This window comes from Lithobates pipiens, unplaced genomic scaffold (genome assembly GCF_037356315.1).
Source record: "Lithobates pipiens isolate NorthernLeopardFrog02 unplaced genomic scaffold, aLitPip1_a1.2 Scaffold_16, whole genome shotgun sequence".
NCBI lineage: Eukaryota > Metazoa > Chordata > Amphibia > Anura > Ranidae > Lithobates > Lithobates pipiens.
Window position 1 is genome coordinate 535,632,585 of NW_027507748.1, and position 27,220 is coordinate 535,659,804.

The window sequence follows — 27,220 nt, forward strand, 5'->3', positions numbered from 1 at the left end:
GTTAATATTCTTAAAGTTGTTGTTAATATTTATTTTTATAACTTAATTCTGCATAAAAAATGTAATAGTGTTATTTCATTAGATAATTTATGAGAGCGTGTTTAGGGGCAGGATTAGAGGCGGGGCAGGGTAGGGGTTGGATGGGCAACTGGTGGCGAGTAACTCTGGCTAGTAGCTCAAGACTTGAAATTTTAAGCCCTGCTTTAATGCTTTATTTATTCCTCTCATCAGCTAAGATTCCCCAAAATGTGTGCAGCTTTTAAAAAGTATTATTAAAGTGGAACGTCACTCTCCCAATCAACATTAAATGTTTTTCTTCCTCATGCTGCTAGCATCAGTAAATAGGTGGGAAATGTATCGCATTTACTTGTTTTAAACTTTTTTTTTTTTTTTTTACATTTCTTCTGTTACTACTTTGTTTGTTACCTAGGCATATGATGTCATACATCCCAGGAGTCTTCAGGAGGGGAGGGGGGAGGAGGGTTTTCCCAGCTAAGCACACCCACCTGCATGCTTGCCTGTGCTAAGAGCAGTTGAATTCCATAAAGTAACTGCTAGCTACAATATTCGTTTACCCTTACTCAAGATAGCCACAGTCATAAATGCTAGGTAGGTGTTTTTCAAAGTAATTTTTTAACGAAATAAATGATGAAGACATTGGTGGATGGGGGAGTATGCTTTGAATATTAAAAATTCGTGTTTTGGGTTTGTGTTGCTCAGATGCAGTGAAGATCTGCTTTAAGGAGGGTGACCTTGTAACCACAAAAAAACATAAAACATAAAACTATATGTATGTGGCTTATCTGACAAATCATTTGTTATTTTGTTAACCAGGTTTGTGATCCAGATGCATTTGCAAGACAACATTGCTAGGTCAGTAGCATCAGTTTTGTTCACTGCAAGCTATTTAGGCAACTTGGTCACTGAACTGCCACTAATTTTCTGAGTGGACTTTCTGACTTACATAACTCACTCCTGCCTCCTGTCAGAAACTTTCCAATGTTAGATTGACAGCACTGAGCAATGCAGTAAAGCCAAATTGTCTTGTAACATTTTTTCCTTATTCTCCCAGGCTAAGCCCAGCTGTGCAGGGTACTGCAGAAGGCTAATATTGGGCCAGGTTATGACACATATGCTAACATTTAAAAATCAGTTTAATATTTTATATCTGTATTACAATTCTGCTTTTATGTCTCTGCTTTGCATCCAGCTTTATAAGGCGATAATAAAAAGTTATAGTTTTAGTATATAACTTTTTTTGTAGAAGTGTAATGAGTTTTTTTTTTTTTTTACAAAGTGGTCATTAGTAGATGTTTTCTTGTCTGTGAAGTGATGAAACAGCCAGATGGAATTGAGATCATTTACTAAAGGAGTTGCAAATCTCCACTCCAGAAATGTGTGAATATTCATTGTAATGCATTTGCACATAAGTGAGTGTCCAGGACAGTGCTTTTCACATGATTAAATAACTGAAGCAAATGCTCACATGTTTTTTAAAAAATTACTATTCTTAACTGTGTTAAGATATTAGCCTTAGGCCCCTTTCACACATGCGGACCTTATGTCCGTATTAGATCCATCCGTTTGCGGATGAAATACGGACATACATGCATTCCTATGGGATAGCGGGTGTCTGCGGATGAACATCCGCAGACACCCGATATCGTCCGTCTCTCCTATGGTCCGATTCTGCAGACGGAAGAAAATCCTATTTTTCTATCCGGATCCCCATAGAGGAGAGCGATCCCCGCTGAGCAAGCGGATCATCACAGATCTGTACCGTGTGAAAGGGGCCTTAGTGTGTGCACGGAGCTGCTATGTTTTGTCTATTCTGAGTATACTCTGCATGGAAAGTACTTTTGTTATGCCCTAGTTGAGCCCTGAAACAGTCACAGTTGGACAGATTGACACTTATATACTAATTGTTTTATGTAAATCCTCACATTGTAAAACAATTCATTCAGCAGATTGATACTTACTGTATATACTCATTGTTTAAAAGTATATGTAAATCCACACGTTGTAAAACAACCCATTCAGTTTAAAATAGAAATGAAAAAAAAACATAAACACATTTTTTCCCTTCTTTATAAGTGATCACATACCCTCTGTTCTCAGCTGCATAAGAGCTAGGAGAAGAGAAACAGCAGTACACTACTGAACTTCCCAGTGAAAGACGGGGGGGGGTCAAAACAGGCCAAGTCTGATCATCGGCGGAGAGCAGGCGGAGTTCCCTGCATAGCTAGAGAACTGAACACTGAAGCTGTTCTCTCATTCTCTCATGCCTAGTGTGGTCAGTTTTTAATAGAAAAGCAGAGGGACTAGCAGGAACACCAGGCATTTCACACAAAGGAAGCAATACAGAGAGAACAGGATAATTTCCCATATTAGTACATGGTACAGCAGGCACATATCAGGAATATTAAATTTTGAGTTAACATATTCTTTAACACTAAATCTCCCCATTGAAATACACCACATTTATAAAGAGGTATGTATGTATGTATGTATGTGAATGATCCTTGCTTAGTCTGGCATTATGACCATGGTGAACCTAATTACTTGAAATAAGCCCTACCTATACATTTGTCTAAGGCAAGCCATAGATTATTCCATTTTCTTTCTTTGCACCATGGGTGCAAGCAAATTAATTGACTTGATTCCCCCATCAACACTGACACTAGAATCTCTCCCACAGGGTTATTGTATTCTACCGGCGGTGAGCTTTTCCTGCTGGCAAAACTCAACGATGAGAAAGGGCACAACTTGAGCCCCAGTATTTCTTTAACTTAGAAGAAATGACGCTAGCTGATGGAGTGGTGGTTTGCCTGGAGAGCACCTGCAAGTTACTTCTATAAATAAACAAAAATCATCACCAGAATAAACACTGTTTTATGACACATAATATACTTACAGTAGTCCATGAATAGTGGTAACCATCTACATTCATCACTGGTAATACATAGAAGTTAGTATATTGCAAAAGTTTCGTCATTTGTAGGTCCACGCCATAGAAACCGACAGCCTAGACAAAAACATATGACTGTAAATGACAGAACTTGTTTCTTTTCTGATTCTGATATATATGATATATGATATAGACAGCCTTTAAAAGTATCTGTTGGTTATCAAAAAAATGTGTGTTGAAGGTTTCAGTATGCCTGTGGAGGACAATGTGTAAAGCAAAGCTGTCTAGGTTAACCAGCTCTTTCACAACACAATCAATCCCGTCCGTGCTATAGCCGAAAGACGGCTACAGCACAGACCTAATTTGCCGGGAGGGTGTCCATAGATGCGCGCTCTGTGACCAGCGAGTCTATGAGATTTGGCTGATCACAGATCGGAGAAAGCGGTCGATCCCGATACCATACCACGTGATCAGCTGTCAGCCAATGACAGCTGATCATGTGATGTAAACTGACGATGATGTACATTTTTTCTCCTCACGCTGGTAGCTGATCACCAGCGGCTGTGAGAGGGACATCAGTCTGCAGAGGCTTCTGTGCCACATACCAGTGCCCCCAGTGCCACCTATAAATGTCACCAATCAGTGCTTCCTCACCAGTGCTGCCTATCAGTGCCACCTACCAGTGCCCATCAGTGCCACCTATCAGTGCCCATCTATGACATCTATCAGTGCCACTCATTAGTGCCACCCATCAGCGCTGTCTTATCAGTGCCTATCGGTGTCGCCGTATCTGTGCCCATCAGTCAATCCTCATTAGCGAATATCAATGAAGGAAAAAAATTGCCCATTTTCTAAATTTTATAACAAACTATGAAACGTATTTTTCTTTTTTATTTCTGTCTTTTTTTGTTAGTCTAGCAAAAAATAAAAACCCAAGTGGTGATTAAATACCACCAAAAGAAAGCTCCATTTGTGCAGAAAAAATTATAAAGATTTCATTCGAGTACAGTGTAGCATAACAGCGCAATTTTCATGCAAAATGTGACAGCGCTGAAAGCTAAAAATTGGTCTGGGCAGGAGGGGGGTTTAAGTGCCCAGAGGTTAAACAGTTTTTCCCACCAACCATACGTATGTTAAAGTATTTTGTCTCCTTCTGGAAATGTTTTGCTTGAGCAAGGGGGTAATTGAAATGTATCAAGTTGAATCCAGCTGCAATTGGAGGTAAACTTTGTGATGATAAAGGAGTTGGTATAGATGCAGTGGGCTGAGTGCCACTGGAAAAACTGTCTGCATACTAGCCATGGTGGAGGGTATCCACTCTATCTCCTGAATGTAATTGGACAAAAGGTAGAGTGGATGAAGTGGTGAAGGTTGGAAGAGTGAATTTTGTGAGGACAAAGCAGAATGGAACCTAGAGTGGGCAAACTAGTGAAGAAGATGGATTTAAGGTTCAGTTTTAATTGCACTTAAATGTTTGTCACTGTCAGGGGTCAGGCTTGGAGGTCAGTAGCTATAGCAGTGGAAAGGGGCACACAGAAACCAGCAGGATAAATGCACAAGCAAGTCCTCCTGGAGGATGATGTGGGCTCATCCAAGGCGCAGAGTCTAAGCACTAACCAGACTTCTCCAAAAGCTCCTGATGACGGAGATGTAGTTTGCTGCATGGTAGTGCCAGGTTGAGGTCCTCAGGATCACAGCACCAGGAGGTGAGCAAGCCATGGTCCAGTATCAAGTTGGGACCAAGTAGAAGCTTGTGGGTGGAGCCTACTTCGTCCTGCACAAGGGGGTACCTTTCGCGCAGATGTCTAGAACCAGGCGGGGACTGTGGTCAGGTGATAAATCTAACATTAAGGCAGTTTCCTGACTTAGAGGTGAGCCGTCACTGTGTGCAGTAAAAAAAACATACAAAGTCCCTCTGTGAAGTGTCTTGTGCCTTGTCACTACACACTGTAACTTGGTAGATGTTGCATTGGGAGGGACATGCTGATCCTGCACTCACTCCACTAGTCCAGCATTCCTTTGTTATCTCACTCCCAGTAGCAGAATGGGGTCCCGCCATGCACATAGCATGGACCTCATGTGGTAGGGACCCAGAACATCGACCCCCTCACTACTGGTGGACCAGTCATCTTTACCAGGTATCACGCCCAATGACTGGTTGCTTTGTGTCTTGAACTTATGCTTGGTTACTCTTGGCAACTACACTCCTCTTCCTTGTCTTGCCTAGATAACCCTTATGTAGTGGTGTTACTTCATACTTCTTTGTGCTATACAGACCCTGGTTGTTTTGATATGCCAGAATCCACATGCACCTCTTTAATAACTTCAGACCAGGCTTAGAACAGTTGATGCAACTTTACTGAAGAGATTCCAACATTACAGCCCAATATGAACCAGTCCAATCCCTAACACTAACTATAGGTGTGTGGCTGCCTAGGCATACCTCTGCAAGATATTAGTCCATTGCGGCACCTCCCATGCTTGGATGTTTTCCAGCCCCGATGCCTTCAACAGACTACAAGACCAGTAGTCCCTCTTCACAGTGAGGGCCAAGACCGCAAGCTAAGCTAAGCCAAGCGCATTGGACCTCAGCCTTACCCCTTTTTATACCACAGGTGTGATGGCATAAACCAAAAAGCCCAGGAACTATACACACATAACTTAACCCTTTCCTTCTTTCCTTCTTGATCTTCATGAAATGCTGTATAATGCTTTAATCTAGTGCCATATGTTATCTCCCAGACCAGTATGTTTTAGTATGGCTTACATAAATTGCCAGTTTACCCTATCAAAGGGTTTGGTTTTTCTGGTGTTGGTCAAAACCTGGGGTACTGGAGTTGCTATATGAATATGTTAGGCTGAGCATTTTGATAACTTTGTCACAGGTCTTAGGCCGCGTACACACGCGCGGACTGTTCGCCCAACTTTGTCCGCTGAACAGTGTTTGGGCGGACAGTCCGCTCGTGTGTGGGCTTTCAGCGGACAGTTTCAGCGGACAGTTTGACGAACAAGGTTTTACGGAATTTCCGAAAAACTGTCCGCTGAAACCTTGTTTCAGCGAACAGTCCGCTCCTGTGTAGGCTTGTTCGTCAAACTAAGTTCCGCGCATGCTCAGAAAGGATTTACACGCCGAAAGTTATAATGCAGTGTATAGGACGTCGTATTTTTCGTCCCGTCGTACGTGCCGTTCACGTCATCGCGCACGGTTTCAGCAAACTGTTCGTCCGTCGTGTGTGGCCATGTCCGTCCATGCTAATTTTGAGCGGACTGTTTGCCGAAACTGTTTGACGGACAAAGTTGGGCGAACAGTCCGCGCGTGTGTATGCGGCCTTACAGGAAGGAAAAAAGCCAACTTGGCCCGAGCCGATGAATTCTGAGATGTGGGGAAGGAGTTAAGTGGCCTGGGATTTTGTCACAAATTTGAGAAGTATGTTTAGAGGAGCGATCGGATTGTAACTGGCACAAGAGGAAGGTTCTTTCCCTTCTTTAGGGTAACTGAAATGTGAGTCCTTAGTGAGTCCTGGTAAAAGGGAGAGTTGTGAGTTTAGGAGCTAAAAGCTTTGGTGATGATGAAAAGTATAGGGGGAGTAACGTCTTTTACTATTGTATGGTCAGGTCATCTGAGTAAGTTTAGTGGCACCTGCCTGGTGTATCCTGCTCCTGTGTAATGGTAAATAGTTTGGGTTTTAATAGAGGGTCTAATTTGGGTAGGCTGGACAAGGAGAAAAAAAAATCAAAGATTTTATCAACCCTGGTTTGGGAGGTGGGGCCGGGGACTTTACCTTGTAAGTTGTAGAGAAAGTAGTTAAAGTTCCAGGGCTGTGATCCTTATCTTTATGTAGCATCCTCCTACTATAGGTGCAAGGATGTAAATAGTTAGATTAGTGTAATTTTCTCTTCCACCTAACGATGGGGCTAGAGGCAAATCTATCTTCAGCATTCTGACTAACAGAATGCTGCAATTAATTAGTTAGGACTGCTCATGGTGTTCTGGTACTGTTAAGTTGGCCTAGGGCTCCTCCCACCTTCTAGAAACTAGTAGAGCTTTCTGGAACATGGGTGGGAGTTAGGCAAAAAGGCAGCATGAGTGTGTAGCAGTCTCAGACAATTACAGGAAGGGTGCCCCTGGGCATACTGGGGTTGACCTATATAATCAGAGAACATGTGAGCTCTAAATTCTTCCCAGAGAGTGGAGTGCACCAGATTGCCTCCCCTGGCACCTGCTGCCATGCGGCCTCAGGTGGGTGACCTGAAGGTCTGAATCTAAAATGGAGGAGCGACCCTGTTGCTTCTGAAGAGCTGGCTGAAGAGGATCTGTTTGTGACTCCTGTGAGTACAGACCAAAAGATCTAGGGGCCAGTTCTTCTGGCTACCCCTTTATGCTAGTACAGTCAGCCGAGGGTCCAGCTGAAGAAAATTGTCTACTGGCTAGTAAATTGAAGAGCTTTGGCTACCTGTCCTCCTCTACAAGACACTTTACTCATACTCTTTATTTCTATACTGCTACACAGGAGATGTCTGTTATCTGTTCCCAGCAAGTGACTTCACCTACTGCTCAATTCTAGATTCCTCAAGTTGTGCAACGTTTTTGTTCTGGAGTATCCTACTGCAAATCTCCTACCCTATCCAAGTTCCTCTAAAATAAAACTACAAAAGAACACCCCTAGTCTGATCTTTGACTTCATCCAGCTAAAGTGTGTGTACCTGGTGTCTGCCTGCCAGGTAAGAAGTAAGGACTATCTGGGTAATACTCAAGCAGCTTCTAGCGCTACATTTACTATCACTGGCCTAGAACATGCTTGTCGATAACACATGTATGAGGTAAATCTGGGATCGACAACTACAAGCATTTTTTTTATATGTGAAATTGTTGTGACAATTCAGGACTGTGGAGCGCATGAAGGCAATGGAGCAGAGGGAAGGTCAGGGTAGGCAAAGAAGAGGGTGCAGGAGATGATCACCAGCAGCGTGACATACAGCAATGACACCTGCACCATGATAGAGTCATCTGACACCAGCACCGTGATAGAGAGCACTGACATCAGCAGCGTGACATAAAGCACTAACACCAGCACCGTGATATACAGCACTGACAGCAGCACCGTGATAGAGAGCACTGACATCAGCAGCGTGACATACAGCAATGACACCTGCACCGTGATAGAGTGATCTGACAACAGCACCGTGATAGAGAGCACTGACATCAGCAGCGTGACATAAAGCACTAACACCAGCACCGTGACATACAGCACTGACAGAAGCACCGTGATAGAGAGCACTGACATCAGCAGCGTGACATACAGCAATGACACCTGCACCGTGATAGAGTGATCTGACAACAGCACCGTGATAGAGAGCACTGACATCAGCAGCGTGACATAAAGCACTAACAACAGCACCGTGATATACAGCACTGACAGCAGCACCGTGATAGAGAGCACTGACATCAGCAGCATGACATACAGCAATGACACCTGCACCGTGATAGAGTGATCTGACACCTGCACCGTGATAGAGTGATCTGACACCAGCACCGTGATAGAGAGCACTGACATAAGCAGCGTGACATAAAGCACTAACACCAGCACCGTGATATACAGCACTGACAGCAGCACCGTGATAGAGAGCACTGGCATCAGCAGCATGACATACAGCAATGACACCTGCACCATGATAGAGTGATCTGACACCAGCATCGTGATAGAGAGCACTGACATAAGCAGCGTGACATAAAGCACTAACACCAGCACCGTGATATACAGCACTGACAGCAGCACCGTGATAGAGAGCACTGGCATCAGCAGCGTGACATACAGCAATGACACCTGCACCGTGATAGAGTGATCTGACACCAGCACCGTGATAGAGAGCACTGACATAAGCAGCGTGACATAAAGCACTAACACCAGCACCGTGATATACAGCACTGACAGCAGCACCGTGATAGAGAGCACTGACATCAGCAGCGTGACATACAGCAATGACACCTGCACTGTGATAGAGTGATCTGACAACAGCACCGTGATAGAGAGCACTGACATCAGCAGCGTGACATAAAGCACTAACACCAGCACCTTGGCATACAGCACTGACAGCAGCACCGTGATAGAGAGCACTGACATCAGCAGCGTGACATAAAGCACTCACACCAGCACCGTGATATACAGCACTGACACCAGCACCGTGATATACAGCACTGACACCTGCACCGTAAGCAGCCCCAGGAGGAAGTCAGCATAGCACAGGGATGGTGAGAGCCCCTCATAATGAGCATAGCACAGGGATGGTGGGAGCCCCTCATAATGAGCATAGCACAGGGATGGTGGGAGCCCCTCAACATATGCACAGCAGAGGTACAGCCCCAGGAGGAAGTCAGCACAACACAGGGATGGTGGGAGCCCCTCATAATAAGCAGCCCCAGGAGGAAGTCACCACAGCACAGGGATGGTGGGAGCCCCTCATAATAAGCAGCCCCAGTAGAAATATGACACCGATCAACCTCTTCAAAGAGGAGGGTACGGGCATATAGTACGGTGTGCTTTTTTTGTACGTGAGCCAAATGAAGAAAGAAGGTCTGTGTGCTCGATTAAAAAAATTGTTTATAGACATATACATGGTCTACTGGTCACATGTGTTGAATTCCTCCGAGATCCATGCCTCATTCATTTTTAGAAATGTGAGGTAGTTAACACTGTCGTGAACTAGGTGAGTACGCTTATCGGTCACGATCCCACCTGCTGCGCTGAACGTCCTTTCGGACAGGACACTGGACGAGGGGCAAGCCAACAGTTCGATTGCAAATTGGGCAAGCTCTGGCCAGAGGTCAAGCCTGCCCACCCAGTAGTCCAGGGGTTCATCACTCCTCAGAGCGTCCACATCGGCCGTTAACCCGGTGTAGTCGGACACTTGACAGTCTAGGCGTTCCCTGATGCTGGATCCGGATGACACCTGTCGATGGGTCGGCTGAAAGAATGACCTCATATCCGAAGTCACCAACACATCTTCAAACCGGCCTCTTCTTGCAGGCGCTGTTGGATTGGTACCCGCAACTCCTTCTCTGGGAGTGGGAATTGCTCCTCTGCCAGCGCACGCAAAAGCAGAATGCAGCATTTCTCGAAGCAAGGCCTGGAAGTGCTCCATTCTGACAGCCCTCTGTGACGGCGGTAACATTTCCGCCATTTTGTGTTTGTACCGGGGTCTAAGTACGTTGCCACCCAGTACTGGTCCTTGACCCTTATGCTTTTTATACCAGGGGAATTTTATACCAGGGGATATCAGGGGATGAAGTCATGTGACCCGTGACGAACACGCGTCGGGACACAGCAACCAGGAAGTGACGTAGACCGAGCCCGCAGCTCGTTTATACACTGCTTGTACAGACTGTTTGTTTGTGAGTATTTTTAAACTGTTTTAATAACAATAAACCTGTTGAAGCATCTTACACTATGGAGTATTCTTCCTCCATCTCTGCTTAAACCCATGTATATGCCATACCACTGAGGAACCCTGACTGCAATACCACAGAGGAAACCCCCTTAAAGGGACCATATCATTGGTCAGGACCTGGGCACCCCACATTAAAGGGAAAATTCTGCTAAAGGATCCCAAAAAGCTCTCTATATATACGCTGTTACCTTACAGCGGTAAGGTAAGGGGACATCCATTACTGGTATATACGGGACCACCAAGGCCACATCCCCTTCCACCAGCACCACTGCCCTTCCCATTGCAACAGCTCCACATCGTATATCTTGTTGAAGAAGTCACATCCTATGCGATTTTGAGAATAATCGCAGCATTTTGCACTGAAAACTGACTTTTTGTCTGATACACTTATATTTTTTGTCACTGAATTATTATTTATGTTTGAAGGTTTGCCTATGTGCACCACAGCAGAACACCTGCACTTTATGCGATTTTAGGATCGCAACACGCTGCACTTTTGAATGTTATATTGTGTTTTTTCTTCTTTTTTCTTGTTTTTATTATTTCACGGTTTTATGTTGTAGATTTTACACTAATAGCAACAAACATTATTGTTTTATCAGCCACAGCGGCACATTGGAATATTTGCACTTTTATGCGACTACAGGATCGCAACACGTTGCACTTTGGATTTTATATGAATTTTCACTATTTTATGTATTTATGTTGTGGACTATTAGTAGAAATGAGTGTTGCTGTTTAAACTAGTCACATAGACATACCCAGACCTGTATTGTTTACTGGATATCCCCCCATTGCGAATTTTATATATTGCTTTTATCAATAGATATATCCTCCTTGTGTACAGCGCACCACTACCCTTCTTACTCACCATGTCACTGATGGTGCCATGGCTGCGACTGACCAGTTTGGTGATCTCCTCAAATGGCCGCAGAAGTCTGCATGCATCACGCATGAGCAGCCACTGGCGCGGTGAAAAAAAACCCAGCTCCCCAGAACCTGTTCTGCCGCAGAGTTCATACAGGTAGACATTAACTGCACGTTTCTGCTGGAGCAGCCTATCAAGCATATAGAAGGCTGAGTTCCATCGCGTCGGGCAATCGTAAATAAGACGTCTGACCGGCAGATAGTGTCGCCGCTGCATGTCAGCAAGGCGAGCCATGGCCGTGTAAGATCTTCTGAAATGGGCCGAGATTTTCCTTGCCTGCCGCAAGATGTCCTGGACCCTAGGGTATTTGACAACGAATCGCTGCACGACCAAGTTTAAGACGTGTGCCATGCATGGCACATGCGTAATTTTGCCCTGTTTCAATGCGCTAAGCAGATTGGCACCGTTGTCACACACCACTTTACCAACTGTCAAATTGAGCGGTGTTAGCCACTGATCTGCCTGTGAACGCAAAGCTGAAAGGAGTGCCGGGCCAGTGTGGCTCTTGGCTTCCAGGCACAACAGACGCAGCACGGCATGGCAACGTCTCACCTGGCATGTCGAATAGGTTCTGGGGAGCTTGGGCGGCGCAGCGGAAGAGACGCTAGCAGCGGAAAAGGAGGAGTCAGCCGAGGAGGAGAGGGAAGAGGATGGAGTAGGAGGAGGAGGAGAAGAAGAGCCAGGCCTGCATGCAATCCGTGGTGGTAAAACCAAATCTACACGGGTGCCACGGGTTACATGCTTGACGGCTGTCAGAAGGTTCACCCAGTGGGCAGTAAAAGTGATATACCTTCCCTGCCCGTGTTTGCTAGACCACGTGTCTGTGGTCAGATGTATCTTGGCACCGACACTGTGTGCCAGAGATACATTCACTTGCCGCTGAACATGGCCATATAGCTCTGGGATGCCCTGCTCTGAGAAATACTTCCTTCCTGGGACCTTCCATTGTGGTGTTCCAATGGCCACAAATTTGTGAAAGGCCTCCGAGTCCACCAGTTTATATGGCAGTAGTTGGCAGGCTATGAGTTCTGACAAGCCAGCCGTCAACCGTTGGGCAAGAGGGTTATCCGGCTTCATCATTTTTTTACGCTCGAACATTAGGCCCACGGAAGCCTGCCTTTTTGCAGAAAAACGTGAGCTTGGCGTGATGGAAGGTGGAGTGGAGGACAATTGTGAGGAGAGAGGAGAAGGAGAAGTAGAAGACGAGGCTGGACGGTGAGAGCCTGGAGTGTGGCTTTGTGTGTTCCGTTGCTCCCACTGGGCTCGGTGATGGCTGCTCATGTGCCTTCTTAAGGCGGTCATCCCTAGGTGAGTGTTGGGCTTACCGCGACTAATGCGTTGACTGCAAAGATTGCAGATGGCAACGCTATTGTCAGCAGCGGACACGTTAAAAAAAGCCCACACTGCGGAGCCATGTGCCGGTGTCCTGGGAGCACCAGATGTGACCGTACATGGTCGATGACTCGCTCCTGATACATTTGCAGTCTGCTTTGTCCCTCCTGTGCAATGTAAGTTATTCCTGCTTCTCCTCCCTACCTGCTGGTCCATATCTCCCTCTGAACTCCCCTCCTCTTCCTCTCTTGTGGGCACCCACGTGACATCACTAGACACGTCATCATCGACGTCACCTTCCCCACCGCTATAAGTAGAGATCTTGGAGTAGGCAGCAACACCGCGGACCAACCTCCTCCTTGGGCTGATCTGGGTACTGTCGTCAGACTGCTGAGTAGCGGTTGTTGCTACCTCCTCTTCCTGATCCAATACCAAGAGTGGCTGCGCATCAGAAATGTCTTGATATGGATCGGAAAATAATTCCTGTGACTCAAGCCGAAGGTATGTGGTGGTGGTGGTGGTGGTGTTGTTGTTGGTGGTAGTGTCTTTGGGGGTGCACATAGCAGAGAGTGAAGAAGAGGGTGCAGATTGAGAGGATGAGGAGGGTGCAGAAGAGTAAGGCTGAGTGAGCCACTCAACCAAGTCTGGTGCGTCCTTTAAATGAATTGAACGCACCTTCTGCAACTTCCCACTTTGGCTCAAGCCTGTTTCTCCTGCCCTACCCCTACCACCCCTGCGGAAGGGCCTGCCTCTTCCTCTGCCTGTCATTTTTTAAATGACCCTGTGACAAAACTCTCAGTCCCTATACTGATGAAGGACTGCTGCAGTATAGGGCAGCGGTCAGCAGTAGTGCACCTCAACCCTATGTATTGTGGACCTATATCGGTCCTTACAGAATAGCAGACTGTACCTCACTCAACCCTATGTACTGTAGCACCCTAGACCTTACCAGTCCTTATAAGGACCTTTGTGGAACAAGTAGGTTGTGAATGATTAGCAGACTGTACGTCAGTCCCTATACTGATGAAGGACTGCTGCAGTATAGGGCAGCGATCAGCAGTAGTGCACCTTAACCCTATGTATTGTGAACCTATACCAGTCCTTATGGAATAGCAGACTGTACCTCACTCAACCCTATGTACTGTAGCACCCTAGACCTTACCAGTCCTTATAAGGACCTTTGTGGAAGAAGCAGGTTGTGAATGATTAGCAGACTGTACGTCAGTCCCTATACTGATGAAGGACTGCTGCAGTATAGGGCAGCGGTCAGCAGTAGTGCACCTCAACCCTATGTATTGTGGACCTATACCAGTCCTTATGGAATAGCAGACTGTACCTCACTCAACCCTATGTACTGTAGCACCCTAGACCTTACCAGTCCTTATAAGGACCTTTGTGGAACAAGTAGGTTGTGAATGATTAGCAGACTGCAGCAGAAGGGCAGCAGGCAAGTATAATATTCTTTCTATATTTGGAAGAAAGAATATTATACGTGTACAAGCCTATTACCATACCAGTCCTGAAAAGAACCTTTGTGGACCTAATAGTAACAGCTACTGATTAAACTGACTGTCCCTCACTGCCTCACACACAGCTTCCTGCCTGTCCCTATATAAACTGACAAAACAGAGGCTGCTGGAACAATAACTTGAATTGCACTTTTGTGGACCTAATAGTAACAGCTAATGATTACACTGACTGTCCCTGCAGCACACAGCGTCCTGTCCCTTTCTCTACACTGACAAAAGACACTCAGGCTGCTGCAACAATGACTTGAATAGCAGTGCCTCAAACCTATATCCTGAACTACACCTAACACCTATACCATGATACCAGTCCTTAAAAGAACTTTTGTGGACCTAATAAATAGCGATTTGGGTCACAGAAGTCTTTCCCTGCTCCACACAGCAACCTCTCCCTATAGTGACAGAAGAAAGAATGTAAAATGGCCGCCGTCGTGTCTATTTATAAGTTAGGGGGAATGTCCAAGTGTCCATGTGCTGTAATGTCTCAATTGGCTGTCCTGTACCCCATGATGGATGTGTCATCATAGGTCAAAGTTCTTTTACACAGTAAACACGGAAGTCCGCCGGGCGAACGGCGGCAATAGTCCGCCGACCGGGCAGACGGCGAACAGCCGAAATTCGACGCGAAACCACCGCCGGGCGAACCGTTCGGCCATCCCTACTTGTCGACATTGACACTGTATGAAAAGTCTAAACTCCCAAATTTCATGATTGTTCCTGGTCAATGACTCTCTAAATACTGGAGATGATGTACAGTGGTGTGAAAAAGTGTGTACCCCCTTCCTCATTTCCTGTTCCTTTGCATGTTTGTCACACTTAAGTGTTTCGGAACATCAAACCAATTTAAACAATAGTCAAGGACAACACAAGTAAACACAAAATGCAATTTGTAAATGAAGGTGTTTATTATTAAAGGTGAAAAAAAATCCAAACCATCATGGCCCTGTGTGAAAAAGTGATTGCCCCCCTTGTTAAAACATACTATAACTGTGGTTGTCCACACCTGAGTTCAATTTCTCTAGCCACACCCAGGCCTGATTATTGCCACACCTGTTCACAATCAGGGCATCACTTAAATAGGAGCTGCTTGACACAGTAAGGTCCACCAGAAGAGCCTTAAAAGCTACACATCATGCCGAGACCCAAAGAAATTCAGGAACAATTGAGAAAGAGAGTAATTGAGATCTATCAGTCTGGAAAGGGTTATAAAGCCATTTCCAAAGCTTTGGGAATCCAGCGAACCACAGTGAGAGCCATTATCCACAAATGGCGAAGACATGGAACAGTGGTGAACCTTCCCAGGAGTGGCCGGCCGCCCAAAATTACCCCAAGAGCGCAGCGACGACTCATCCAAGAGGTCACAAAAGACCCCACAACAACGTCCAAGGAACTGCAGGCCTCACTTGCCTCAGTTAAGGTCAGCGTTCATGCCTCCACCATCAGAAAAAGACTGGGCAAAAATGGCCTGCATGGCAGAGTTCCAAGGAGAAAACCACTGCTGAGCAAAAAGAACATCAAAGCTCGTCTCAATTTCTCCACAACACATCTTGATGATCCCCAAGACTTTTGGGACAACATTCTGTGGACCGATGAGACAAAAGTGGAACTCTTTGGAAGGTGTGTGTCCAAGTATATCTGGCATAGAAGGAACACTGCATTTCATAAAAAGAACATTATACCAACAGTAAAATATGGTGGTGGTAGTGTGATGGTCTGGGGCTGTTTTGCTGCTTCAGGACCTGGAAGACTTGCCGTGATAAAAGGAACTATGAATTCTGCTGTCTACCAAGAGATCCTGAAGGAGAATGTCCGACCATCTGTTCGTGTACTCAAGCTGAAACGAACTTGGGTTCTGCAGCAGGACAATGATCCTAAACACACCAGCAAGTCCACCACCGAATGGCTGAAGAAAAACAAAATGAAGACTTTGGAGTGGCCTAGCCAAAGTCCTGACATGAATCCTATTGAGATGTTGTGGTATGACCTTAAAAAGGCCGTTCATGCTCGAAAACCCTCTAATGTAACTGAATTAGGACAATTCTGCAAAGATGAGTGGGCCAAAATTCCTCCAGGACGCTGTAAAAGCCTCATTGCACGTTATCGCAAGCGCTTGGTTGCAGTTGTTGCTGCTAAGGGTGGCCCAACCAGTTATTAGGTTTAGGGGGCAATCACTTTTTCACACAGGGCCATGATGGTTTGGATTTTTTTTCACCTTTAATAATAAACACCTTCATTTACAAATTGCATTTTGTGTTTACTTGTGTTGTCCTTGACTATTGTTTAAATTGGTTTGATGTTCCGAAACACTTAAGTGTGACAAACATGCAAAGGAACAGGAAATGAGGAAGGGGGCAAACACTTTTTCACACCACTGTACTCAGAGCTTGTTATTTCGATTATCACAGGTTCTTTTTAAGACAGCCCTATTGCCAGCAGTTTCTGCCAAGTTCTCTTTCTACTGCAGTCTAGCAAAAAAGAACATCAGTGCAAAAAGCCTGTGTGCAGGTTTCCTAAACCAGGTAATCTTACCTTTTATAAAAGCTTTTTACTACACATAGTTTGAACAAGCCCTAAAAGTTTCAGTGCCTAACTTTTACTCACATGGCCAATGAACCACAAGCAGAAGGCAGGAGAGATCCATTCCCTTGCATGTATTCCACAGTCAATCCATATGGCATTTGTTACATTTGTATCTTTCCCAGATAGCTAAAATATAATAAAATTACATTGGCATTAATAAAGTGAAACTACTTATGATAAAAGTATGCATAAATGTGGAATGGTTTTAATAAGATTCTAAAACTATGTGCGGCACCCTCTAGTGTGCTAGAAAATTAGTGTAGGGTTTTTTCTAGTGCAGGTAAATTTCCGGGCTTGGCTGGTAGCCAATCCCGGGTGTGTTTTGTGATCTAGTTTGGGAGTGGCTCAGAGTAAGTGCTGGGTGATTCACAGGTGGCATCACTAGGACCTCCTACTTCTTTTTAGAATGTTCCAGTATTTTCTAGAAAGAGAGGCTGGAGGGGAGGTGGAGCCACCTGAGGTGTTCTAAGGAGCCCTGACCAATTTAAAACTTGGATTGGCAGGGGGCAAGCCTCCCTAAATACCCAGAGTCAGCATAGCTGGGGAGCAGTTAATCAGGCGTAAGAATGGAGATGGAGTGTTAAGCTGTCAGGGGCCCGTTGAGGAAGCTCCCCAGTCTGGGGGGGGGGGTGACCTTGGGCTTTGGCTCAGGTGCAGACAGGGCCCTCCAAGGAAGCATGGAGGTGTCCTGGACAGGAGGCACAGGAAGAGCAAAAAAGGACAGCGGGAGAACACTGTCGGGCAAGTCTCCAGGAGTTCCACTGAGACAGCCAGGAGTGCTGGTGAGTGTTCACACAATCAGGAGGACTGGGGAGGCACACCTGAGAGGACTGTTGTGGACCAGTCTTGAGGATTGGGCTGGCAAGGGCAGTGTAAAGGGGCAGCTGCAGCCAGGAGGGCTGGCAGTGCCTATAGAGGTGGGGCTGGGAGCAGTAGCCACAGGGACAGCTAGCACTGGGACTTTTCTATTTGCTACACCATAGGGGCCGGCGGTCCCTGACTGTAAAGGGCACCTGCCTTGGGCCTGGCTGAGCCAGTGTCAGGCCTACCAAATCAGTGCTAGCTAGTCTGGAGAGGAAAAGAGAGGAAGCGATGTGCAGGAGGAGAAATGGAGTGATGTATATACCAGATGTATATGGAGTGACAAATTACAATGTTCTGATCACTTGGGCATCTCATGAGTCCCCATCCCTATCCAAGTTTAATATCCTGTATAAAACAAACAAAAACAAAATGCAAGGACTGCTTTCTTATCTCTGAGGAGTGAAAAAGTGTGTGCCTGGCTGGCCAGGGTGACAGACAGACCACAATACTCAGCAGCTCCTACAAGGGTACCGCTACATTTCATATGTGCATAGCTTTTATTTTTTATTTTCACTAATATCAGTCTGGGGAAACAGAGTGTTAGATGTACTAGTAGACTTAAATACACTAACAAATTGAAGCTGAACTCCAGCTAACAGGTTTAAGCAGCTACAGCAACACTTTTTTTTACTTTCCTTACATAAATAAAATGTGATCATTGTAAGTACCCATGTCAGTGGTAAATGGTTTGTCTCAACCCGCTAATTGCTACATTTGTAGGACAGCTTTTTCTGTTAAAAAAACAACAGACTTACTGGTAGCATCTGGTGAAAACTTAAGAAACACAGCTTAAAAAGGAAAACAAATGCTGCCACCACATCAAAGAATTGGTAAGCTGCAGTATAATAAACAGTGGCTACTGTTGCTGTATATTTGGGGGGGGGGGGGGCAGCAAACACAAGACATTCCACCGCCAACCCCCCCATGCAGGCGATTGGCTGTCTGTCCCCGCACTTACCACCCCCCCCCACCTTAATATTGCTTAAAAAAAACAAAAAAACATTGGAATCCATGTATTCGGTGCCCTGCATGTAGATACAGGGCCTGGGCTCATGGATTAGGGGGACGACCTGCATGGATGGGCCGCCACTGATGATAAATGTTTGCTTTTGGGTTTAATACAACTTAAAAGTAATTTTTTTCCACACTTACACACAAGCCAGGTTGACCAGCAAATGTGACAGTGGTTTGATCAAACTGCAAGGGGTTTAAACCACAGCCATTGTTTTAAACTATTGAAATTGAAGATGCCTGTTGTAAGTGCATAAGGCATGTGAAGCTAAACTAGATTTAACATTCTATAAAATATCATTATATGTTTTAACTGCATGCAGTGATCCAAATACAATATTTTATTTAGAAATAATGGTCCTTTATTGCCAAAAAATACATATTCACTATTCATCTTTTCAGAACAATGAGGTGCTTTCATTGGGTTGTTTACAATTGTATTTAGTTGTGTATACCTTTAGTACATAGAGGGGACGCTTTTCATATGAACTTCCAATGTTAATTCTCTCTAACATATCAGGATGTGTCTCTGTCATTTGCTCCATCCAGTAGTATATCTAGCAAAAAAATGAAAGAAAAAGCATGCTTACAGATAAATCATAATTAGTGCAATAATTTATGTCCAGTTATTTGTTATCTAGAGCTACCTGCTTTTTCCACCTATTTTTGTATACTGTCTTAAAATTATTATTTTTTTTCCCCATGATCACTACAAGTATAGTGAAAACAATGTCTTTAAAAATAAACCTAAGTAGACTTGGTCTGAAAGAAAGTGTTTAGCATAGTGTGTTTTCTATTATATGAAGCCAATGCCCAAGTTTAGCTAAAAATAAAAACAGAAAAACCAGCACAAAGGACATAACTTCTCGTTCACACTAGCTGTAGTACTGCTTCTATGAATGGCAGTAGGATATGGCAGGAATGGGTGGGCATAGTCGGGTCTCTTGATAAGAGCCCCTTGTATGCATTCTGTATTAACTGCTCCCCATTGGCAGATTGTGGTGGTAGGGGTGAGGAGATGGTGGAGGGGGGAGGAGAAGAATCAACATAAGGGACACATCTTACTAACTGTACGTTATCTCCCTTGTGCTGATTTTTTTGTTTTTTATTTGTAGCTAAAAAATTTTTTAACAAACTATGTCTGTTCACTTTTTTCCCTGTTGTAAAATATCACGCGTTTATAGTCTCTGTCCAAAATGACTTTTTCAATTTCCAACACACATTCTTTAACAGTTTCTGACATCACAATTTATTTTGGTGTGATTTTGAGTGATTAGAAAAGCTAGGAATAGGACTTACATCTTCTAGTGAATGATATTGCTCATAGTAGGAGACGGGACCGCGTTGGCCAGTAGTGTCATTGTATGTTTGCTGATCAATGAGCTCCTGGGCATTTTGAACCAATACTCTAGAACAGATATTATCTTGTTAGGATTCATTGAGACTGACATGTAAAGTGGCTCACATAGAACCTGCTCATAACTTACGTGTATGTGATTGCAGATTCCTTCAACTGAAATTTTACAGCTTCCACAATGGATGCATTTACATAGAAATGAACTTCTTTGTTCTTTTCTATGTGTTCAGGTGAATCAGGCTTCCACAGCACAATCTAAAAGTAAAATTAACAAAAAAAAAAAGAGTCTGTAAACAATAACATTAAAAATAATTTATCAGAAAGAAACATTACAGGTTCTCTTTGAAGCCTAAATCCTAGTACACACAATGACATTATCAGATGAATGATTGTCTTTTTTTTTCATGCTAGTCTCCATATCAAAAACTAATAGGCTGCTAAAGCACAACAATTTTCGTACTACAGAATAAAAATGTTGATGTTGTGTATTTGTATTGTATTTTTTGGATAAAAACTGTACTGATTAAATGAAAATTGTCAAATCTGGTATCATATGAGAAAATGTTCGTGTTTGTCACTTCAGAAAATTTTGGAGGAAAGCTATGTACTACCGATCAGATTATTGTATGATCGCCACGAAAGTGGTATTTTTTTTTTAATGATCTTCTGATTGTGTGTGTGTAGGAGGCTTAAGCTCCCTTTTATCATGTTTTTTGCTTTAAAAGGGAGAGGCTCAATGGCAGTGGTAAACTATGCATGAAACAGGGACATCAGGGACCATCCAGTCCTGAATTTTTAATAGGCAAGATAGAAAATAAATGCACTTTAATTTCATTGCAGGTGGGCTTTGTATGGCAAGTCATAAATCTAAACTTATGCCATCTCATAAATAATTGGGTGCCATCCTATTGCGTCCCCCCCCCCCCAAAAAAAAAAAAAGAGGCAGCTCTGGTACGTTTTAGCATTCTGCCAGTAGTCAGCCTTTCTACCCAGCAGCAGGCTCCCGTGGAAGAAAGAATGAAAGAGCCCAAAGGGCAGCTGTGACTAAAGGCTAGTACACACAGGACCTTCAGCCTGTGTGTATTGCAGCCAGTCAGACAGTTCAGGACTCTGTCAGAGACAGGGCCAACCCCCTGTCAGAACAGCATAGCACAGCTTGGGAGATTGTTGTACTAACATTATATAGTTAGTACAGTGGTTCCAACCCGAGCTGTCCATTTTTTTTTTGTTCAACCAAAGAACTTGCAGTGTGTACTAGGCTTTAGTGAGGCCTGGCTAACTGGTAAGATGTGAATCTAGGACAGTTTTTATCCTACCTAAAGCTCTACAAAGCCTACAGGCACCAGGACCCAGACTAAAACTTATTAAGATCGGAAAAAACAAAAAGATTATTTAGCTAGGAAATTCAACCTTAAAAACTATAAGTGCTAAAGAGCCATTAAAAAAAACACACACACACACACAAACACCTTTTTAATAAATGTCCTTCACTGCCCTTTTCTTGGCATTGGTTAACCTGTTGCTCCTTTTTCTATTAGATGCAATTTAGGGACAGATTTCTTTACTGTACGCACTTTGTGTAAAAAATTAGCCACTATCAAAATTTACACATCAGCGCGTGTTTTTTTAAAAGTTCTATACCATGTCTAAGATTAAAATAAAGTTATGGCACAACAGAAAAAAAGGGGCAGACAGTCACTATTTGGTTGTCACACACAATTACAACAGTTTTTTTGGTTGCAAAACAGACCCAAGTATTAAACATATTTGTAAGCAAAATTCTCATCTGAAATGAAATACAATTGTGTTAATAAATGTGCCCCTGAGGATGGGCATGGCAGCCAGGCATCTAGTATTATCAGCTCATTAATGGCAGCCACTATTTTTATTTCATGACTGGTTTCTTTTAAGATAACGATTTTGCGTTTTTTGCACACGTTTAAAAAATAATGTTAGGCCTGAAGATTACACAAAACCCACAAATATTATATATTTTCTGAAAGCAGACACCCTAGAGAATAAAATAGTGGTAGTTACAATTTTTTATGTCACACAATATTACCGCAAAGGTATTTTAGGGCAAACAAATACGATTAATTACCCACATTTTTGGTAAAATAAGAGGTTGCACCAAGTAAAAAGATACCCAACATGCCAAGACTTACATTTATGAGCGCCCGTGAAATAGCAGCAAACTGCAGCCACCGGATTGTGTGTAATACCCCCCTTCGTATGACGTACGGCCAGGCGGCGAAAGGGTTAAAGCAACTAGAGGTTTTTTTTTTAAATTGTTTCAGATATAGTGGAGAGGGATTATAACACCTGTCAGATTTTTATTGATGCCTGTGTTCCCATTAGGATGATTGGCTCTCTCTATTTGTCACGTTTAACAGTATCACCGAAAGTGAAAGTTTTGGGTTGTCCCCAGAACAGTTAAAGAGGGTAAATCTTCCAATGGGTACACTAGTCCTGGGAACTGGTGATATCTAGACATTCCCTCACTTTACAAAGATTTCCTTTCACTTCATGATTTTTCTATAAGACCGGAAGTGAGGGGAAAGCTCTCCAGCGGGACACAGATGGCAAAAAAACATTACAGAGGTTATAACCTCCTTTACCCTGTCCAAAATTAAAAAAATAAATAAATTGTCTTTAGTTCTACTTTAAGGTGGTTTAAACAAAACACATTACAAAATAAAAATAAAAATCATGATGTGACTATTGCACAATAAGTAAAATCAAACAGAGTCACTTATCCAGCACTCAAGATAAGAAGTAAAATAAAACTAAGCAGTTGCTATAATCAAATATAACATTAAGGCGAAAGCAAAAAAGTTCCAAAGAAATAGGTTCTTTCCAGCTTAAGCACCACTAGAACTTTGTTTTTTCCTTAATATGATATGACAATTTCCTTAAATAGCAAAAGTTCAAGTTGTAAAGGCGCACAGTGAGAAACACATGAACTCTTTTGAGTCCTTCAAACACCCAGATTTATCCAGATCAGAGTATTTCGGGCAGTTTCACTTTGTATTTGCAGAAAAACTAATAAAAACCTAATGCTGAATTTGGCTGCATGAATAGTAAATTGATGTTATGAGCCATCATAGAACTAGAACTAAAAATGTATGCCTAACCAAGCTGAGGATGTCCTTCTGTGGTGAAAATTTCATAAGCAAATGCTTATGAGGACAGGTTCAAGAACTTGTACCTAAACATCTAGCTGCTAACAATGCCGCGTCTACGTAGGTAATACATTTTACTGTAGAAAATTGAGTAAAGTAAGCCAAAATAATACTTCTCATTACCTCATCATATGATGATGTGATGTTCTTTAAAACTCCAGCCTGCCAATCACTTCGAGGTAAAACGTATATCACTTGGTCTTTCCTAACAAACAGGGTACAATATCAAATCTGCAAGTTATGTCATTTAACGCAAGGTATATTTTACTTGAAAAATACATGCACAGTGTTTGTGTAGTTAAGGTCACTGCAAATGTCATAGTCTATTCATTGGATCAATCATCACTTGAAGAAGCTGATCCTTTGGCCTGAATGGGTACTTCATATTCTCATGCCACGTACACACGCGCGAAATGTCCGGCAGAAAAAGTCAGACGTGAGCTTTTCATTGTATATAATCCGATCGTGTGTATGCCCCATCTGACTTTTTTTTGAAAATTCTGACGGACCTAGAAATAGAACATGTTCTAAATCAGGGGTCTCAAGCTGGTGGCCCTCCTGGTGTTGTGAAACTACAAGTCCCATCATGTCTCTGCTTGTGGGGCGTCATACTTGTAACTGTCAGCCTTCCAATGCCTCATGGGACTTGTAGTTCCGCAACAGCTGGAGGGCCGCCAGTTAGAGACCCCTGTTATAAATATTTCTGACGGAACCAATTCCTATCGGGAAACCACTCGTCTGTATGCTGTTCCAACAGACCAAAAATGACACATGCTCTGAAGCAAGTACGAGACGGAAGTGCTCAGTGTGGTAAAACTAGCATTCGTATTGGAGCTATCACATTCCTCACGCTACTAATTCTGTGATCTTTTAATGCAGTGCATTCTTTTCTTCTTTATAATGCTAGAAGAATGAAGTTATTTTGCTGCTCATATTCACACAGTTAATAGTTACCGTAACAGTTCTCACAAACTGATTTCTTCATTATTTATCCTGATCTCATGAATAATATTTTATTTTTAAAAGCCTGATCTCCATAATAATGTTTACAATTATTTTTTATAGTCATCTCTTTAGAATTTTTTATTTCATCAAGATTTTTTTAGGATTACTTAAAAATTATTTTCTAGTGAACTCCATATAATTTTTTTTTGTGTGTCAAGTTACCACAATAACATTATTATCTTGTATTTTTTATTAACCTCAAAGAGGTTAGTGTCCCTTGTTAATTTGACATTGGGGGTTATTTACGAAAGGAAAATCCACTTTGAACTGCAAGTGCACTTGGAAGTGAAGTCGCTCTAAATCTAAGGGGTAGATTAGAAATGAATGGAAGCTTTGCTGATTTTATCATCCAATCTGTGCAAGCTAAAATTATGTTTTTTATTTTCCTTGCATGTCCCCCTCGGATCTACACCGACTGCAATTCCAAGTGCACTTGCAGTGCAAAGTGGATTTTCCTTTAGTAAATAACCCCCATTGCCTTTTTGAAATGTACCTGCCTACTCACAAACAAACTGTCCTATTTGAAGAAAAACACATAGGAAAGTATTTTCTGAAAATAAAATATCCATTTATTCTGGGTAAAAAAATAAAGAGGAAGTCAGCGCTGGAGAAACTTTTGGAATTTTAAGCCTTTTGGCCCCCAGGACACACATTAAGTCTGTGGAAAAGGAAATTGAAAGCTTAAGGAGTCCATATAAGAGGGCGCACAATCTGGCCCAGGAATCCCAGAGATCAGGACCAGCAGCAGATGACATATCTGTCCCCAGGCTGTGGTACTACAACAGCCTGCATCTTCTGTCAGACCAGACTGAAACCAGGTCATCACTTTCTTGTCTTCTTAGCAGCCTTCCCTCCACGCTTCCCTGCAGCCTTCCTTGGAGGCTGTGGCTCTGGTGGTGGACTTGTGGCAGGAGGAGGAGGAGGAGGATGGGCTTGCTCATATATGTGGCTGTTCTCAGTCAGCTCAACCCCTTCTGAAGGGCATAAAAAAAAATTCCCTCACAGAGGAGGCGTTGGTCCTTCTACAATGCTAGCAACCTTGTGGCTAGATAGCAGCCATAGGTCTCTTCAGCATTGGGGGGGGCTCCTGAGGAAATCATTGGCTTCCTTAATGAGGCCTAGTGTTGCCTCCTCCGTCATCATCCCCTTCCTGGGCCTTTTGGTTTTAAGGCAGAGGGGAGGCACCTGGGATTGGGTGAGGCTCCTACTGGGCCCAGCCACCTCCTGGCTGCCACTGGGCCCGACCATCTCCTGGCTGCCACTGGGCCCGCCCACCTCCTGGCTGCCACTGGGAATGGCCTCTTCCTGGCTGATGCTTTCCAGACCCTCCTCCTGGCTGAGCTCATCCTGTGTATAAAAAAGGGACATAGTTTTAGTTTTTGCTTCATCAAGCACACACAATTTTTAGCTCCTGGCTTGCAAATTGAATGTTAATAAATAGAAAAGACTATCATTCTGACCCCAGCATTTTTCAAGCTGGTCCCAAACATTTTGGCCACTATTGTCTATTCATATGTAAATCACTTTGTTTAAAATCATTAATTAGTTATCAATTATAACATCTAGTTAACATCATTAATATTAGGACAATAAATATGTCTACAAATAATATACCTGGCTCCAGTTGGGCGCATCCACTTCTTCCAGGATGGAAGGCCCAGGTTGTTCCTTGTCAGCCTCTGCTGGGGTTGAGGGAAGGGTGGAGGGAAGGCTTCAGTCTGGTCATCCAGAAACCACAGTTTGTTGAAGTATCACAGCCTGGGGACATACACTTGCCCTGCTGATGCTCCTGATCGGAGTGATTACTGAATCCTATTATGCTCCTTCTTATACATGTTCCTCAAGATCCTAATTTTATTTTCCAAAAACTTAATGTTTGCATTGGGGAACTGAGTCTTCACAAATTGAAGAAGTTTCTCCAGCGATGACCTCCTAGCTTGTTAATTATAATATAAACTGTTTCACCTCCCACAAATTCCTCATCTCCCTGTATCTGTCTAGGAAACTGACCATGAATTCTGGGTCCTTTAAAGTGATTCATCTTTGCTGTAAGACAATACACAAGACAAAAACTTTAATGTCAGCCTAAACTCTCATTATCATATCCCAATATAGTCCTCGATCTTGAAGCAGTATAGGCCACTGTGATGGGCCAAGTTCAAATTTTACCTTCATTTAGGACGCTCGCCACTTCCGTTCGTCCTTCCTCCACACACAGATCGTACATACGACACATGCGTGTTAGCTTGATATAGACTGCGCATGCGTGAAACTCCACCCGTGTCGCCCACCCCTGATGTTCTTTCTCGAAGATTCCCCGCCCCTTCTCTCTTAGGAGCAACATGGAGGATAAAGAGCAGGTGTGTGGTAATTCCACTAATGAGGAGGAGGAAAGCCCGGAGCCCAAAATGACACGTTCCCGGAGGAGGAGATTTAAGGCCTCCAATATGGCCTTTGAGGAGATGGTGGAGATGGTTGACATATTGAGGAGGGCGACTATGATGGAAAGAATGGGCTGTACCAAACCTCAATCTGCGAAAAGGCCAAAATCATGATGAAAGTGGTGAAGAGTCTGCGGCAGAAATTTGGAATACGACAATCAAAGGAGCAATTAAGAAAACACTGGTCAGACCTAAAATTAAGGGAGCAGGATCAGTACAGAAGGATAAAGAAAGTGCTTCAAAAAAGTAAGTACTTGTAGTGTGTTCCTATTATGATTATTAACTTGCATGCAGCTCCATGTGCTTTTCTTTACTGTTGTACAGTTATTTTCATGTTTGTGGGCACAGTAATCGTTCGTAGGAAACATTGTTTGTTTGCCAACTAAATACAATGTTTTTAGCTAATACAGGGTTAACTACATTTGGTCATGCTAATTTGTATTAAAAGAAGTTTAGGACATTGTTGTCTAGATGTCTTTGAAACTAGGATGAATTGCAAACTTGAATCAGTGGAATGTAAGGAGAGGACACTCAGCAGCTGTTTACACATCTGGACTCCGGAGCACTAGTGTGGAACACCAGAGCACATTTATTTAGGGTGACCCACACAGGTGCTCCAGTGGATACTTAGGGTGTCTCC

The 27,220-nt window shown here is 43.4% G+C and overlaps 1 protein-coding gene across 1 annotated transcript in view; it reads right to left on the reverse strand.

The window, feature by feature from the left end:
* Positions 1-27,220, reverse strand: part of CPB2 (carboxypeptidase B2) — a 78,389-nt gene that overhangs the window by 38,234 nt on the left and 12,935 nt on the right. Inside the window, exons 3-8 of the mRNA XM_077483238.1 lie at positions 23,258-23,339; positions 20,083-20,207; positions 19,895-20,003; positions 19,051-19,152; positions 16,742-16,846; positions 2,915-3,025 (exon numbers count right to left, since the gene is read on the reverse strand). Of these exons, the coding sequence (XP_077339364.1) occupies positions 2,915-3,025; positions 16,742-16,846; positions 19,051-19,152; positions 19,895-20,003; positions 20,083-20,207; positions 23,258-23,339 (634 nt within the window). The remainder of the gene's footprint in view (positions 1-2,914; positions 3,026-16,741; positions 16,847-19,050; positions 19,153-19,894; positions 20,004-20,082; positions 20,208-23,257; positions 23,340-27,220) is intronic.